Genomic DNA, 14,430 nt, shown 5'->3' on the forward strand with positions numbered 1-14,430 from the left:
ACCAATCCGCAATGGGCCAGCGTGTTGTACTATGGTCTTAACCCCATCTCATTGTGGGGATTAGACCCCGTGTCCTGTTGTGGGCCGATAATGGTTTGATACGATGATTATAAGTACCTAAGTACCTAGTTTTACCATTCTTTTTTTGGTTTGTTTCTCTGTTTGCTCATTAGTTCTGAGCATTTTGACAACATTTGGACGAATGGGAGCAGTGGCGTGCACTTCATACATGCACGATAGCACTGCATACCCTAAAAATTTTGTATTACTCATAAAGGGGAAGGATTTTTCAATTTTACGCCATTTTCCTTCTTTATGCACACCCTGGTCAAAAACCCTGTGCACGCCGCTGAATGGGAGGCTGTAAACTATGTTTTGATCGGTATCGTAGACTATATGACGGCATGAAAAATCTATTATAGCCGCTATGACAGTCTTAAATACGTGTTGGTGTGCTACCATGTTGGTAAGTGTTGTTTGAGTTTAAGGCGGGCAAAAGGCTTCAATAAACTTAAAAATATATTTATTGAAGTAGACATAGATGGCACTTTTGATGCGTACATTACATGAGAAATGTGTACACGGTAGTGAGACGGCTATAACCATATTTGTAAACTTAAAACTAAAGCTAAGAGGGTTCCAAACGCTTTCTGGTCTAAGAAGAAGCCCACAATAAACTTAGCCGGGTGTATTTTTTATCTTATCACCATTTGACGGCCGATTGGCACAGTGGGCAGCGACCCTATTTTCTGAGCCAAGGCCGTGTGTTCGATTCCCACAACTGGAAAATGTTTGTGTGATGAACATTAATGTTTTTCAGTGTCTGGGTGTTTATTTTTATGTTATAAGTATTTATGTATATTATTCGTAAAAATATTCATCAGTTATCTAAGCGCCCATAACACAAGCTACGCAGATTTAAGGTAGGTATATTTTAAATGGTATATGTTAAGTCAACATCTCCTGACAACAATTATTTATTGTAAAGTCCACATCTGAGAAAGCTCCGGTTTCGGATAGAAACGTGCGTAGAAGGTACATTGCCGAAGATCTGTTGATCTGAAATTATAAATTACACCATACAGATTCTCTTTCTTTTTATTAGGTACAATACCTTTACTAGTTAGTTCGTACGTTTATTTGCTCGTATTTCAGAAATGAAAACTGAGAGTGATGAATATGCAGCTTTATATGTACAGAGTCTGCAGACACACGGTGTTGCTTGTTTTATTTAGTGAATGTCTTTATTAAATAATTGTATTCATGTTATTCGATTATACCAGGGGGGGAGGGCAGGCCCAACCGCTCGCACTGCGGATTATAAAATCACCGTGAGCCGGTAAAGAGCGAAACGCATCGATTCATTCGTATAGGGTATTCGTACGATCCAATAGTTTGACGGGGCCGCGTGTTACACCAAAATTTAAATTATGTTTAAATCTTACGGGCTGTGGTAATTTTTCATCATAATCATATCAACCCATTACCGGCCCACCACAGGACACGGGTCTCCTGGGAAAGGGTTAGTCCACCACGCTGGCTCAGTGTGGATTGGTGGACTCCATAGTCTTGGAGAACATTATGCAGAACTCTCAGGCATGCAGGTTTCCTCACGATCTTTTCCTTCACCGTTGAAGCCAGTGATACCCAATGCGCTATCACCGCTTACTTTCTTTACCTCTCGTCAATAGTCAACTGATGGACTGATGGGCTAATGACCTCTACCAACTACAGGGCAGACGCGGCGGCAGTTGGTGATCGGTATCAGCAGTCGATTTTAGATTTCGCCTTTTTAACTCCATACTAATATTATAAATATAAATATACTCTATACTCTACTCTACTATGATGAATGTGAAAGTGTTTTTGATGAAATTGGTTTATATTTATCACGTATCAAAGCTGCTGGTAAAAGTAACCCTCGGGATTTAAAAAATATCATTTTTTTTATAATGGTTATAATATGATAGCTTGACCGTTTAACTTATCTAGGTAACATTTTATAAACAAATAGTTTACATCCGAGAGACTGTCATACGACACATTTTTTAACCCCCGTTTGTCTATGTGTATGTGTGTGTGTGTCTGGGGCATCCAGAACTGATGAACCGATTTTTATTTGTTTTTTTTGTTAGAAAGGTGAATTAGTCGGGTGGTTCGATGTTTGATGAAAAAGATGGCCTCTGCCTCGAAATGGCGAGTTACATTGTTTTGCCACAACACCATTAATATGGGTATCAATTTACGTATTTTACTAATTCTATGCTTTCTTTTAGATTACACTATTCGCTTCAGCGGTTTTTTTAATGTGTAATAACACTTGTTATAGAATTTTGAAAATCCATAATAAACGCGTATGAAGAGTCGGGCAATTGTACTGCTAGTAAAGTTATTCGATTGATAACACGCGTCTGTGTTACAGCCGGCCGACTTACCCGGTATTTTGTAGTCTTTACCATCCCCCTGCGAGCATTTGAAATATGAACGGGTGCGTAGGGAGGGGCCCTGGGTAAATATTGGCAGATGTGAGTGGATGGCAGCGTGCAGGCGCCACCCCTGAGTGACGTCACAGCGCGTTGCCACCGCCCGCGAACCTTTGCGTTTTGAATCGTAACTGACGTTTACGCGATCGCTTTATCGCATAATACATTATAGTTTAATTTTTATTTTCTTCACTGCAAGTCGCCCATTTTTAACCGACCCTTAAAAATCATTCGACCCTATCATTCGACAGGTAGGTACAGATATAACCAAAACCAACATATTCCTATTATATGATATTCTTTTGAGGTTTCCAAAAAATATCTGTAAATGTCATCGGTGGGTAGATACCTAGTACTGGTAATTGATATATTTCAAGATTCTATAAGATATTTTGATACGTAAAGTCAGGTTTATTTATTTATTTATTAAGAGCACTAACAGCATGCATATTATACGTTTTCAAACATAGCACACACACAAAAACGTGGACTGATATGCACGTCAATTACAAGGCAGACCCTGGATTGTCTAGTGCCGTTTTTGCTAAACAGCTTGCCTTATAAAGCGGGAAATAAACACTAAAAACATAAAGGAGAAACTTAAGACATTTTTCTTTCGAACTAAAAAATATAATAATAAATAGCCGGACATCTTGGGTAAAGTTTACTCAAACGATAAAGTGCGATATGTGGAACTGGTTTTATGAATAGTACTAGTTGAAACGCAATCATTAATTTTTAGAACTACCCACATATTTTGTATGTAGCTTTAAAAATACTTACCTACTTATAATTCCAAACGCTGAACGATCAATATCGGTGTACGGATAAACCCGATTGGGTTTTTGTTACGCCGAAATATATGTTATTATAATAATGTTAACATAAAAATGTATATTTTTCATAAAGTGCACATAGCATTGACAAAGCGTCATGTAAACTTAATTTGACAAAAAATTTAACTCACTGATAAGTGTTCGGTGAGTTTGTAGTGACTTTACCACCGGTTCGTAAGGCGGACTCCTTAGTCCCCATTTCCAGCAGCAACAATTGCAATTTAACATTTTGACTTATAAAAAAAAATAAGCTATTTATTTCCCAAAAAACATCTAGGTACATCTAATTGTATTAAATCTTAACAGTAATTTCATAAGGTAAGTTATTCCATAAGTTATTGGTTGATTGGGACCCCCACTTGCGGACATAGGTCTTTATTTGCAATTGACTTATATCTTTTTTTTTTTCTTTCATAAATAAATATACTACTACAATACACACATCGCCATCTAGCCCCAAACTAAGCGTAGCTTGTGTAATGGGTGCTAAGATAGCTGATGAATATTTTTTATGAAAATAATACACATATATACTTATAATATACAGATAAACACCCTGACACTGAAAAACATTCATGTTCATCACACAAACATTTTCCAGTTGTGGGAATCGAACCCACGACCTTGGACTCAGAAAGCAGGGTCGCTGCCCACTGCGCCACTCAGCCGTCATAAATTCGTATCTACTTTAATTTGGGGCATAGTTTCATCAAAACAGTATTTCCATTCGTTTTAGTTAGTTAGTTTTATAAGGTTTTGTCTTATAAAATTTTGCGCCTTATTAGAGCTTATAGAAGACGGTTGAATATCTAATGATTTTATTTCTTTTCTTGTTACCATATTTCTATAGTATCTTCTGCAGGATAAAAAAATTCCATTTAACACTTTGACTTTTATTTACTTCTATTTAGGGCATAGCTTCATCAAAATTGTTATGTATTGTTGAGTATTTGGGGATAGTAAATTAGGCGTGCACTTTGCTCCTTAAAATTTTGCTCCTTATTCAGTGTTCGTCAATATAGAAGACGATATAATGTCTTATGATTTTATTTCTTTTAAGTTACATTAAATAAATAAAGCAATAAATATACTATGACAATACAAACATCGTCATCTAGCTCCAAAGTAAGTGTAGCTTTATTTATGGGCACTAAGCTGACGGATGAATTTAATGAATTATATACATACATTATTTGAATGATACATACATAATTTGGTGTACGAATCCGCACTTGACCAGCGTGGTAGACTACGGCCTAAACCCTTCTCATTCTGAGAGAAGACCCGCGCCCTGTAGTCGGCCGTTAATGGGTTATGATGATGATGATTATTTTAATAAAAACATTCATGTTCATCACACAAGCATTGTCTGGTTGTAAGAATCGAACCAAAGTCAAAGTCAAAAATATCTTTATTCAAGTAGGCCCATAGGTGGCACTTTTGATGCGTACATAAGAATTACACGGTAGTGAGATGATGGCGATAACCACATTCGTAAACTTAAAACTAAAGCTACGAGGGCCCCAAACGCGTCCTGGTCTAAGAAGAAGCAAACAACAAACTTAGCCGGGTGTTTTTTCTTGTTATCACCATCTCACAATGTCATTTAAAATTATTAGAAGAGCAACCTGGTTAGAGCAATAATTCACACCCAAGCTTTTTTATCGATTACGTAGTCCTTTATACTATAATAGGACTTTTCTATAAGCTTACGTCTAATACAACCCTTGACCTTGGACTCTGAAAAAAGGTTCGCTGCCCACTGCGCCAATCGGCCGTCCAACACTTACATTGTTTCTTCACTAGGTACCTATATCTCAGCCACCAGTATACCAAAATGATTTGGAGTCCCACGCGATAATCACGCGCTAACCAAATACGGGCGGACGTAAAAGCAGCGAAGCATTTGCGCGCTTAATTAGCATCCCTTACATTCGAACATACCGATAGTAATAAGTTAATTGACGTGCAAAAACACGCGCTTAGCACCGCCCGCTAATGTTGCTATGCTGCTAAGTGCTAAACAAACGGGTTAGCGCTTGGGAATCGTATTGTGTTATTTTAGCTCAGCCCGATCTATACTATCCTTGATAACAATAATAATTATGTTTGTTTTTGTGTACGGCTCTGAAACATGGTCGTTAACTATGGGCCTCATAAGAAGGCTCAGAGTCACTCAGCGGGCGATGGAGAGAGCTATGCTCGGGAGTATCTCTACGCGATCGAATCAGAAATGTGGAGATTCGTAGAAGAACAAGAGTTACCGACATGGCTCAAAGAGTCGCGAAGCTGAAGTGGCAATGGGCCTGGCACATAGTTCGGAAAAAGGATGGACGTTGGGGTCCCAAGGTGCTGGAATGGCAGCCTCGAACTGGTAAGCGCAGCGTTGGTCGACCCCCAACGAGGTGGACAGACGACACTAAGCGCGTCGTAGGTAGCCGCTGGATCCAAGCGGCACAGAACCGTGGAATTTGGAATTCCCTACAAAAGACCTTTGTCCAGCAGTGGACGTCTATCGGTTGATATGATGATGATGATGATGTTTTTGTTTGAAAAGCGGTACGATACCAGTGGGTAGGACTTCGGCTTCTATTTCGTGGGGCCGAGTTCGAATCCCAGCACGCACGGAGTTCCTCCAACTTTACTGAGTTATGTGCTCTTAAGACATAAAAAAATGTCACAACGGTTAACGGAATTAAAACATCGTGGCATGTAGGTGCCAGGAGTGTGAAGTCCGCCAATCTGCTCTTGGCCAGCGTGGTGGAATATGGCCTAAACCTTTTTATACCCTTCTCATTCTTGGAGGAGACCCGTACCTTCTACCATACTCATCATCAACCCATACCGGTCTAGGTTTATTATAATGTCAATATATATAATTCTTCTTTACGTCAGTTTGTCATGTATGCACGCCACTGTACTCCAGTTAGGAGGGGCTTTTCGTCCAGCAGGGGACTGTAATAGACTGTTGATGATGATATTTTAAATATTTGATGCATATTTTAAATATTATTGATATAGACGATTGGTGCACACTTGGCTCAGCGCCTTTGCTTTCACTCTGTGACACCGGATGCTCTCTAAGGTCTATTCCGCTTGGCAGTCCACGCACGTACAATTATTACAGGAAACGCTGTCCTAGAGAAATCTTGGAAACGTGACCGAGCGTGTTTACTGAATCTCAGTAACTTTTCGCTAATGCCTTGTTCGCACTACGTTAGTAGTATAGTCTGAAGCAAGTAATTTTGCAGACAAAGTACTACTGCCCAGGAATCGTTATCACAGGAGTCGAGTCCAGTTTGATTTGCAATATGAACAACCTAAAACGCAATAAAGTCAGTTTGCACTAACTAATGAACTTGAAAGCTGAAGTGGTAATGATTTTGGCACATAGTTGGAAAGGATGGACGTTGGGGTCCCAAGGTGCTGGAATGGCAGCCCTGCACTGGTAAGCGCAGCGTTGGTCGACCCCCAACGAGGTGGACAGACGACATTAAGAAGTTATTCGTTTTTCTTTTTAGTTTTCCTAATCCTAAGGTTGCCTGGAAGAGATCGCTACTTAGCGATAAGGCCGCCTTTTGTATCCTGCTTCATTCTTCATGTGTTTGTTCTTTTTTTTTTGTCTCGTTTTTCTGAGTGTTGTACAAATAAAGAGTATAAATAAATAAATAAATTAAGCGCGCAGGTAGCCGCTGGTTCCAAGCGGCTCAAAACCGTGGAATTTGGAACTCCCTACAAAATACCTATGTCTAGCTGTGGACGTCTATCGGTTTATATGATGATGATGATGATGATGATGATGAATGAACCAGGTTCCGGGTTCTACTCGCCCGAAAGAAATAAAGAATTAAATGGATTCACTCGACTAAGCAACTTACTAACCTACTCGACTAAATTTTAGATGTTCAGACATATAGAGTAGAATAGAATAGAATACATTTTATTGCTTTAACTGTGTACATTTTTTTGGTGTTGTAAGTGGAAATAGTTCCAACACGTTTAGTTACTAAATTACTCGCTACTGGACTAAACTACTGGCATGGTGCGAACTAGGCATTACTTGTAACACAACTTTCATGTTAATAGATATTTAACCATGACACCTGATACTTTATCATTACTTAAGTATTAATAAGATTTTTTCAATTCGGGAATTTATAATTTCTGAATTCTCTCTGGTTTGGTCTGGTGGGAGTTACAACCCTACAGACAAAGACGTGCCGCTGAGCTATTTAGTGTTCCGGTGCGATGTCGCGTAGAAACCGATTGGGGTATGGGGTATGACTACCATACTCCCTAACAGGTTAGCCCGCTACCATCTTAGACTGCATCATCACTTACCACCACCACAATGGACCAATTAGCGGCCCACCACAGCGCACGGGTCTTCTCTCAGAATTGGAATGGTTTAGGTCATAGTCCACCTCGCCAGGGTTCGGATTGGTAGACTTCAAATGCCCTTAGAACATAATGGAGAACTGTCAAAGCAAGTGACTTAACCGTTAAAGTAAGTGATATTTGCTAAAATAAAAAACGCACATTACGAAATTTTTGAGATGCGTTCTCGGGAAGAAGCATCGTTCGCAAAATAAGTATAATCTACAGGAAAACATCTTACTGTGGATATATAATGCACAAATGGGATTCTTCTTTAAAACTCATTCTTCCTGAAAAGACATTTCCTTATAAACGTAGAGTCAAGGATGAAAGTTCGAGTAAGCGACCGTGCGGTTAATATATTCGCGGGCACGATTGGTTTGTGCTGACCGACTGCTTCTTTAACCCTTTGCCGCATAGAATCCATATATGGAAACAAAATTTGAATTTAGTTCTTTAGATTATAAAATACTAGCGTACCCAGCCCGCTTCGCCGGGCTAGATTTTGCTTTATTTTATTTAAACAATAAACATACGTCATAAAATTTTTAATTTAAGTCTCATAATATATTAAATCATTTATTTCTCTCCGTATTCATTCTTTTCTATTCTCTTCTCGAGCGGGTGAAATCATTATCTACACCCATGTACACCCAACAATAGAATATCATCATAGTAAATAAAAGCTGTATTGGACAGTTTGACAGTTCAAAAATAGGAGTGCTCCGATCGTCACCAAACTTTACAGGACTACCCGTCAGGTCAATCCGGAGATTCCCTAAAAGTTTCATTGAAATCGGTCCAGCCGTTTCGGAGCCTATACGGAACATACCCACACACTTTCTCTTATATATATATATATATATATAGATAGATAGATAGATACACTTTTTTTGAAAAAAAAAAAAAACATTAAAAACCTATTATGCAACACCTAACCTATTATGAAATCGCTACGTAGCGATAAGACCAACTTGTACTCTCTTGCTCTATGTTTATATCTCTGTGACTACTTTTTTTCTTTGATATACAATAAAAGTGTATTCATTCATTCATTAATTCATTCATGCAAGCACAGAATTATTAAGAACGTACAGAAACCGTGTACACGACTAAATAGGAAGCATCAAAAACCACTCCACTTTAGGTTGGTTTCTTGAACAAACGTTTAGTCACTTCACGCCATTTAGCAATTGACAGTAATTATTTTACCTCTAATGTTCTAAGCGTTCACTATAATATGGAAAAATGGGAAAAAAATATTGACCTAGATGTTGCTAGGTCACATTTTTTTCGGCGGGTGTAAAGTGAGATGTACGCGGCGGGTATGCAATAATGGTTGAATGAGGATGGAGTCTGCGTGGAACGTAAAGTATTTTTTGCAGTCTATACAAAGGGTTAACTGTCAATTTATTTGAGTTTGTACACTCTTCAGAGTGTTAGATCGTAAAGTGTGATTAAATCTTCCACAAATTAGACGAGCGAAAAATCTAATAATTTTGAAATATGGTCTTTAGATGTCTGGCTGTTTTTTTTGCGTTTGTCGTGATTTTTATTGATTTATGAGTACTTACTTATTTATTAATACTCTTTATTTGCACACAAATAAAAATACAGAAGAAGAATAGAAAAAACACAAACAGAAGCAGTATACAAAAGGCAGCCTTATCGCTTCGTAGCGATCTCTTCCAGGCGACCTTAGGATAAGGAAAACAAAAGGATAACAAACTGCAAGTTGTGCATATTAAAAAAAATACATACGAACACTCGAACCAGATTACACAAATAAAATGATACATACCTAATATAATAAAAATAGTAATAATAAAGTAATATATACTTTAACATATCATAAATACATTATTTTTCAGTCTTCATACAGTCTTCTATTTTATTGCCATATTTGGCTTCATATATATGCATGCATCTGCAAAGAACTGCATGGAATTTAAAAAAAACTTTGTCCATCTCCTTTATAATTCATGCAATAGAGGGTTAAAATTACACAGATAGTAGACACTACACTACACTAATTACTTACACTAATTACAGTAGAGTAGCCTACATCACCGTCCTTAAGCTATTACGCCTTTATCCAAATTTCGAGGAATAAAAAAAAAACTGCATGACGTCATATATTTGTAGGTCGTTTAACTAAGTCATTTTCGCAGGTATAAGAAATAGTTAATTATTAAAAGAGCCTCTATAAACTGCTGCCTCGTTGGTTTAGTGATAGTTTAGCTAAAGATCATGGAAATCCTGCGTTTGATTCCCGACTCGATCCAAAAATGTTAGATACCAATTTTAGACTAGATTATTTTAATAAAGCATGCTGTGGTCATTTCTAGAAGGTTTCAATCTCCGGTCTTTCTCTATAACATATGATCAACTAAAAAATTTAAAAAAAATTGTTCGCGCTGCCCACATTTTATAGTAGCGAGAGGGGAGGTTAAGAAAAGGGTTTCATGAAGGCTCACCAGCTTGTTGCACTAATGTTAGACATGTTTAGCTACAAATTATGAGTTTCTCGTATTATGTGAACTACAATATCTCCCGCGTGGTTGGAAAATCTCTCTGGGGATTGATTGTGACGCGTTATTAATCAAATGTATACAACGTGTAACAGAATTACAAAATAATATTGAAGGATGTATAGGTATATTCCATTTGGAATACTAAGTTTTATATAAAGTATAGTGCTATAGTTATATAATCTTTACCTTTTGACAATCACCTTTGTGGATCTTCCAAGTATATGTGACATTGGCGAAGTACAACGTGCCGATTTGGCACACCTAAAAGCCAAAAAAGCAAAAGAAGAAGAAGAAGTATATTTATTTTTCTATACAAATGAATTCTAAACAATTTTACTGAAGTGTTTACTAATGACAAATCTATTGTAGATAAAAGACCGACACGCGCATAGTACCTACGCTACGCGTCGTGTACCTAATAAAGTGACAGGAGTCACATTATTATATCACAATATTACATTATTATATTTTGCATGTGATGTTGGCTGTGTCCGATTTCTTTCAAACTATGGCAGTGGTTTACTCAAAAACTATTAGGCTTTCGGTTTCACGGTTAAGTCTCAAAAACAGTACGTAATTGACCTCTGAAGCCTGTGAAGTATTATTTCGATTTTCATCTACACGTTGTATATTGTTATGATTGTTCCAGAGCTCTCTGCGTGCTTTGGAAGCCGACAAGCGACGTATGATGGATAGGATCGTTAAACTTGAAGACGAACTGAGCCTCCTTAGGCTCACCACTGGGTAAGTCTTACCAGTTTATTCGGAATCATAATAAAGTATGTCTCTGACTTGGATAGAAGCAGGCGTTACTGTGCGGAATTCCATGATACACGTATATTATGAAAATTAAGCTTAATTTTTTATACTCCGCGAAAAGCAGGAGAATTACAGATTCTCCTGCTTTCAGGTGTAATTTATAATTTCTGCAATCCTTACATATTTCTTATTTCCACACCAAACAGATCATCTGCAATATACCCTCTACGCACGTTTCGCTCCGAAACCGAAGCCTCCTCAGGAGATGTTGACTTTACAATGAATAATTGTTGATTTCTCGTATATAAGAATTGAAGAAATTATTACTTACACCATAAAGATTCTTAATTTTCATTATATTAAGCTTAAATTAAGCTTAATTTTCAGTACATGATTTTGATGGGACTTTCACAGTTAGATAGAAAACTATACAACATTTTTTATTTCGGAAGTTCATCGATATTTTTCCAAGTAGCCATGTTATTTTTGTTTGTAACATTTGTAGATTTTATTTTTTTTGTAGATTTTATTATTTTGACAATGCATTGTAATTTATTGTAAAAGCAAGTTGCATTAACTTGAATAAATCGCACAATACGCAGCGATACTGCCCGGTTGCCTAGTGTGAGATTTTATGCAGCAGTTAAGCTTTTAGGAGTAGTAGAACTAATGGTGACAGAGCTCGTCCGGGGAAGTACCGTTGCCATGCTCATTGCTGCCGCTTAGCAGCATTATTGCAATGCTCCGTTCCGGTCTGAAGGTTGCCGGTGCAATTACAGGCATATGATGCTTAACACGGACTCCTCAAATAGACATGAACAGACACAGGGCGGCATTTTGCAGGACTTCTCTGCTTCTTGTATTAGTTGCTTGAAGTGTTGCTCTGTTTATAGGCAATGTTTTTCCACTTACCAGGTAGGCCATCTGCTTGTTCCGCTAATTAGTACTATAAAGAAAAAATGCCTACGTTTCTCTGTATTGTAACTAGATGGCGGTCTTTCATTTCCATACAAATTGTAGTTAACTTTCCACGTGATAGAATATGTAAACGTAGGTATAATATCGCACACAACAATGAAGAGCAGCTGACTGTATCTTAATTGCTCGGGTATACTCGGCGGTCCCGAATTCACCCGATCGAGCGTTGCACTAAAGAGCGTGACCGTTCAGCCTAACTTACTACCTCCGGAAAAATCTGTGTGCGGTGGGCCAAAAGAAATTTTTACTTCAAAAAATAAAACTTCAATATTAGATTATTTGTCAATAGGTACGAACCTTCAGAAATCCGTATGAACGGTAACGTGGAAGACGCCGAGTGTGAAAGACTGCGCATGCGCAAGGATCTCGCGGACGCGCGCAGAGCCAAGATAAACGCGGAGGAGCATGCCCACAAGTAAATCTTTAAACACCATAACATTTATTATTTATTTTTATGTGAAGTTTCCTCATAAGCCCACATTTTACAATTTAACAGCACTTCTTCTGCTTTAGCCTTTTTTGACAGCATTGGTGTAGACATTCTTCAAAATAATCCACTTCTCGCGATTATTGAGCAGTGTGCAGCCGGCTGCCTTCTTCACTTTGTGGCATTTAACAGCACATTTATAAATATCTTTAAGTATATAGAATACCCTTCAGCTAAATTTGTTTGTTGTATTTTACGCTACTACATTTAGTGGTGATGGCTCGATATATTTATATGTAGTTATATGCAGACCCCGTAGGCAGGCCGGCATTCGCCTTACAGATTTCACTAGAAGAAGGAACTTATTAAATTCTTGATTTCGACAAACGCGCCATCTAGGTCCGACTATAGAATCAATTCTGCCCACTACAGCGCAACAGTCAGAATGAGAAGGGCCTAATCCGTAGTCCAACACACTGGCCAAATGCGGATTGGTAGACTTCACACGCCTTTGAAAACATTGTTTCCGGTTTCAGGTTTCCTTACGATGTTTGTACTGTTTAAAAAGTGATATTTTATGGTTTAAATTAAAAACGCACATAACTTCGAAAAGCGAAAACTTCACACGACTTTGCAAACATTGTGGTGAACTCTCAGGCATGCCAGTACCTTTACGATGTTTCTACCGTTAAAGATAGTGATATTTAATAGTTAAAATTAAAACGCATATAACATCGAAAAGCGAAAGGTCATCGAACTATGTTAACCACCGCTTAGGAAGGAGAATTACAGAACCTTAAATTTAATGGTAATTTTCAGATGTTTGTAATAATATCCGGGACTAACAGCTTAACTTGCTCTCCGGGACACGGAGGGAGGGTTGGAACTAGCCAATTCAATCATTTATTATAATAGAAAAATAATGACTATATTTTAAGGCTAACCTCACTTGCAGACTCGAACGTCTAGTGACCCAGCTGCGTTCCAAATTCAATGGCCTACAGATCACCAACGGACCTGACTCTTTGCCGAGCGACAACGAACACGATGCTCGTCCACGTCGCACCAGCAATTCGACCAACAACTCCACCAACAATTTGGCAAACAACCTGCCCAATAACTTGCCGCATAATTTGTCCAACACTACGGCCAACTCGACGGTCGTGTTTGGGCCAGTTACGGATTTGTAGCGAATGGAATTAGGGCATGTTATATGCTACGTCATTTCTGACTTCCTCAAGTCTGTGCGATACAGATTTGGCAAATCGGACTGATTGATTAAGCAATATATTTGACTAAAGGTGTTTATTATTATAACTACACGATCGATGTAGAGTCTGTTCTTTTATTAAAGTCGATTTCAATTTTATCTCCCGAAAGGCTGAATAATAATTGTAAAAATGCTGATGTTATAAAGAAATCACTGTTGAGTTTCTTACCGGCTTCTTTCCGGCAGAATATTTCTTCCGACGGGTCACTACAATCAGACAAAGGCAAGTCTGAGTTTCAAAAGTATTGTAGGCCTATAATATACTAATTCTTAAACCTATCAAGCAGTCGAGAAAAACCATTATGTATTTCCCGCCTCAGTAGATTTACGTCAAATTTCAGGAAAATTCCTAAAAAAAATATCATGGAAATTCATAATAGATCTGTGGATGGTTTTCGCTCTTTGAATAATTTATCTTTATGAAAAAAACAAGATAAAATCTAGTAAGATAAACGTCTTCAGAAACACTACTAAACTGGAGTGGTTTATGATGCTTCAATATAAGTCGTGTACACGGTGTAATAAAAAATGACCAATGATTTTATACGACAAAGTTGTTGTGAATATTTATGTAACTATAACTTGGTCGCAGTTCTATATTTGTTGTAGTCTATCTTTGTTATGTGCAAACGACTCTACATCGATGGTTTAGGTATAATGAAACCTTTAGTCACCTTAGTTGTAAGATTGAGTTGTGCTAATGACTGTTGTTAAATTACTAATTAATTTATAATTTAATTAATTAATGCGTGGAGTGATTTTTATA

At 37.7% G+C, this 14,430-nt stretch overlaps 1 protein-coding gene across 1 annotated transcript in view; it reads left to right on the plus strand.

Moving 5' to 3' along the window:
* The window catches only part of LOC120632062, a 34,311-nt gene extending 20,202 nt beyond the window's left edge, over positions 1-14,109 (plus strand). The window contains exons 5-7 of the mRNA XM_039901831.1: positions 10,880-10,974; positions 12,257-12,382; positions 13,350-14,109. Of these exons, the coding sequence (XP_039757765.1) occupies positions 10,880-10,974; positions 12,257-12,382; positions 13,350-13,584 (456 nt within the window). The 3' untranslated portion in view covers positions 13,585-14,109. The remainder of the gene's footprint in view (positions 1-10,879; positions 10,975-12,256; positions 12,383-13,349) is intronic.
* Positions 14,110-14,430: the final 321 nt, after the last annotated feature.

Source organism: Pararge aegeria, chromosome 19 (genome assembly GCF_905163445.1).
Source record: "Pararge aegeria chromosome 19, ilParAegt1.1, whole genome shotgun sequence".
Lineage (NCBI taxonomy): Eukaryota > Metazoa > Arthropoda > Insecta > Lepidoptera > Nymphalidae > Pararge > Pararge aegeria.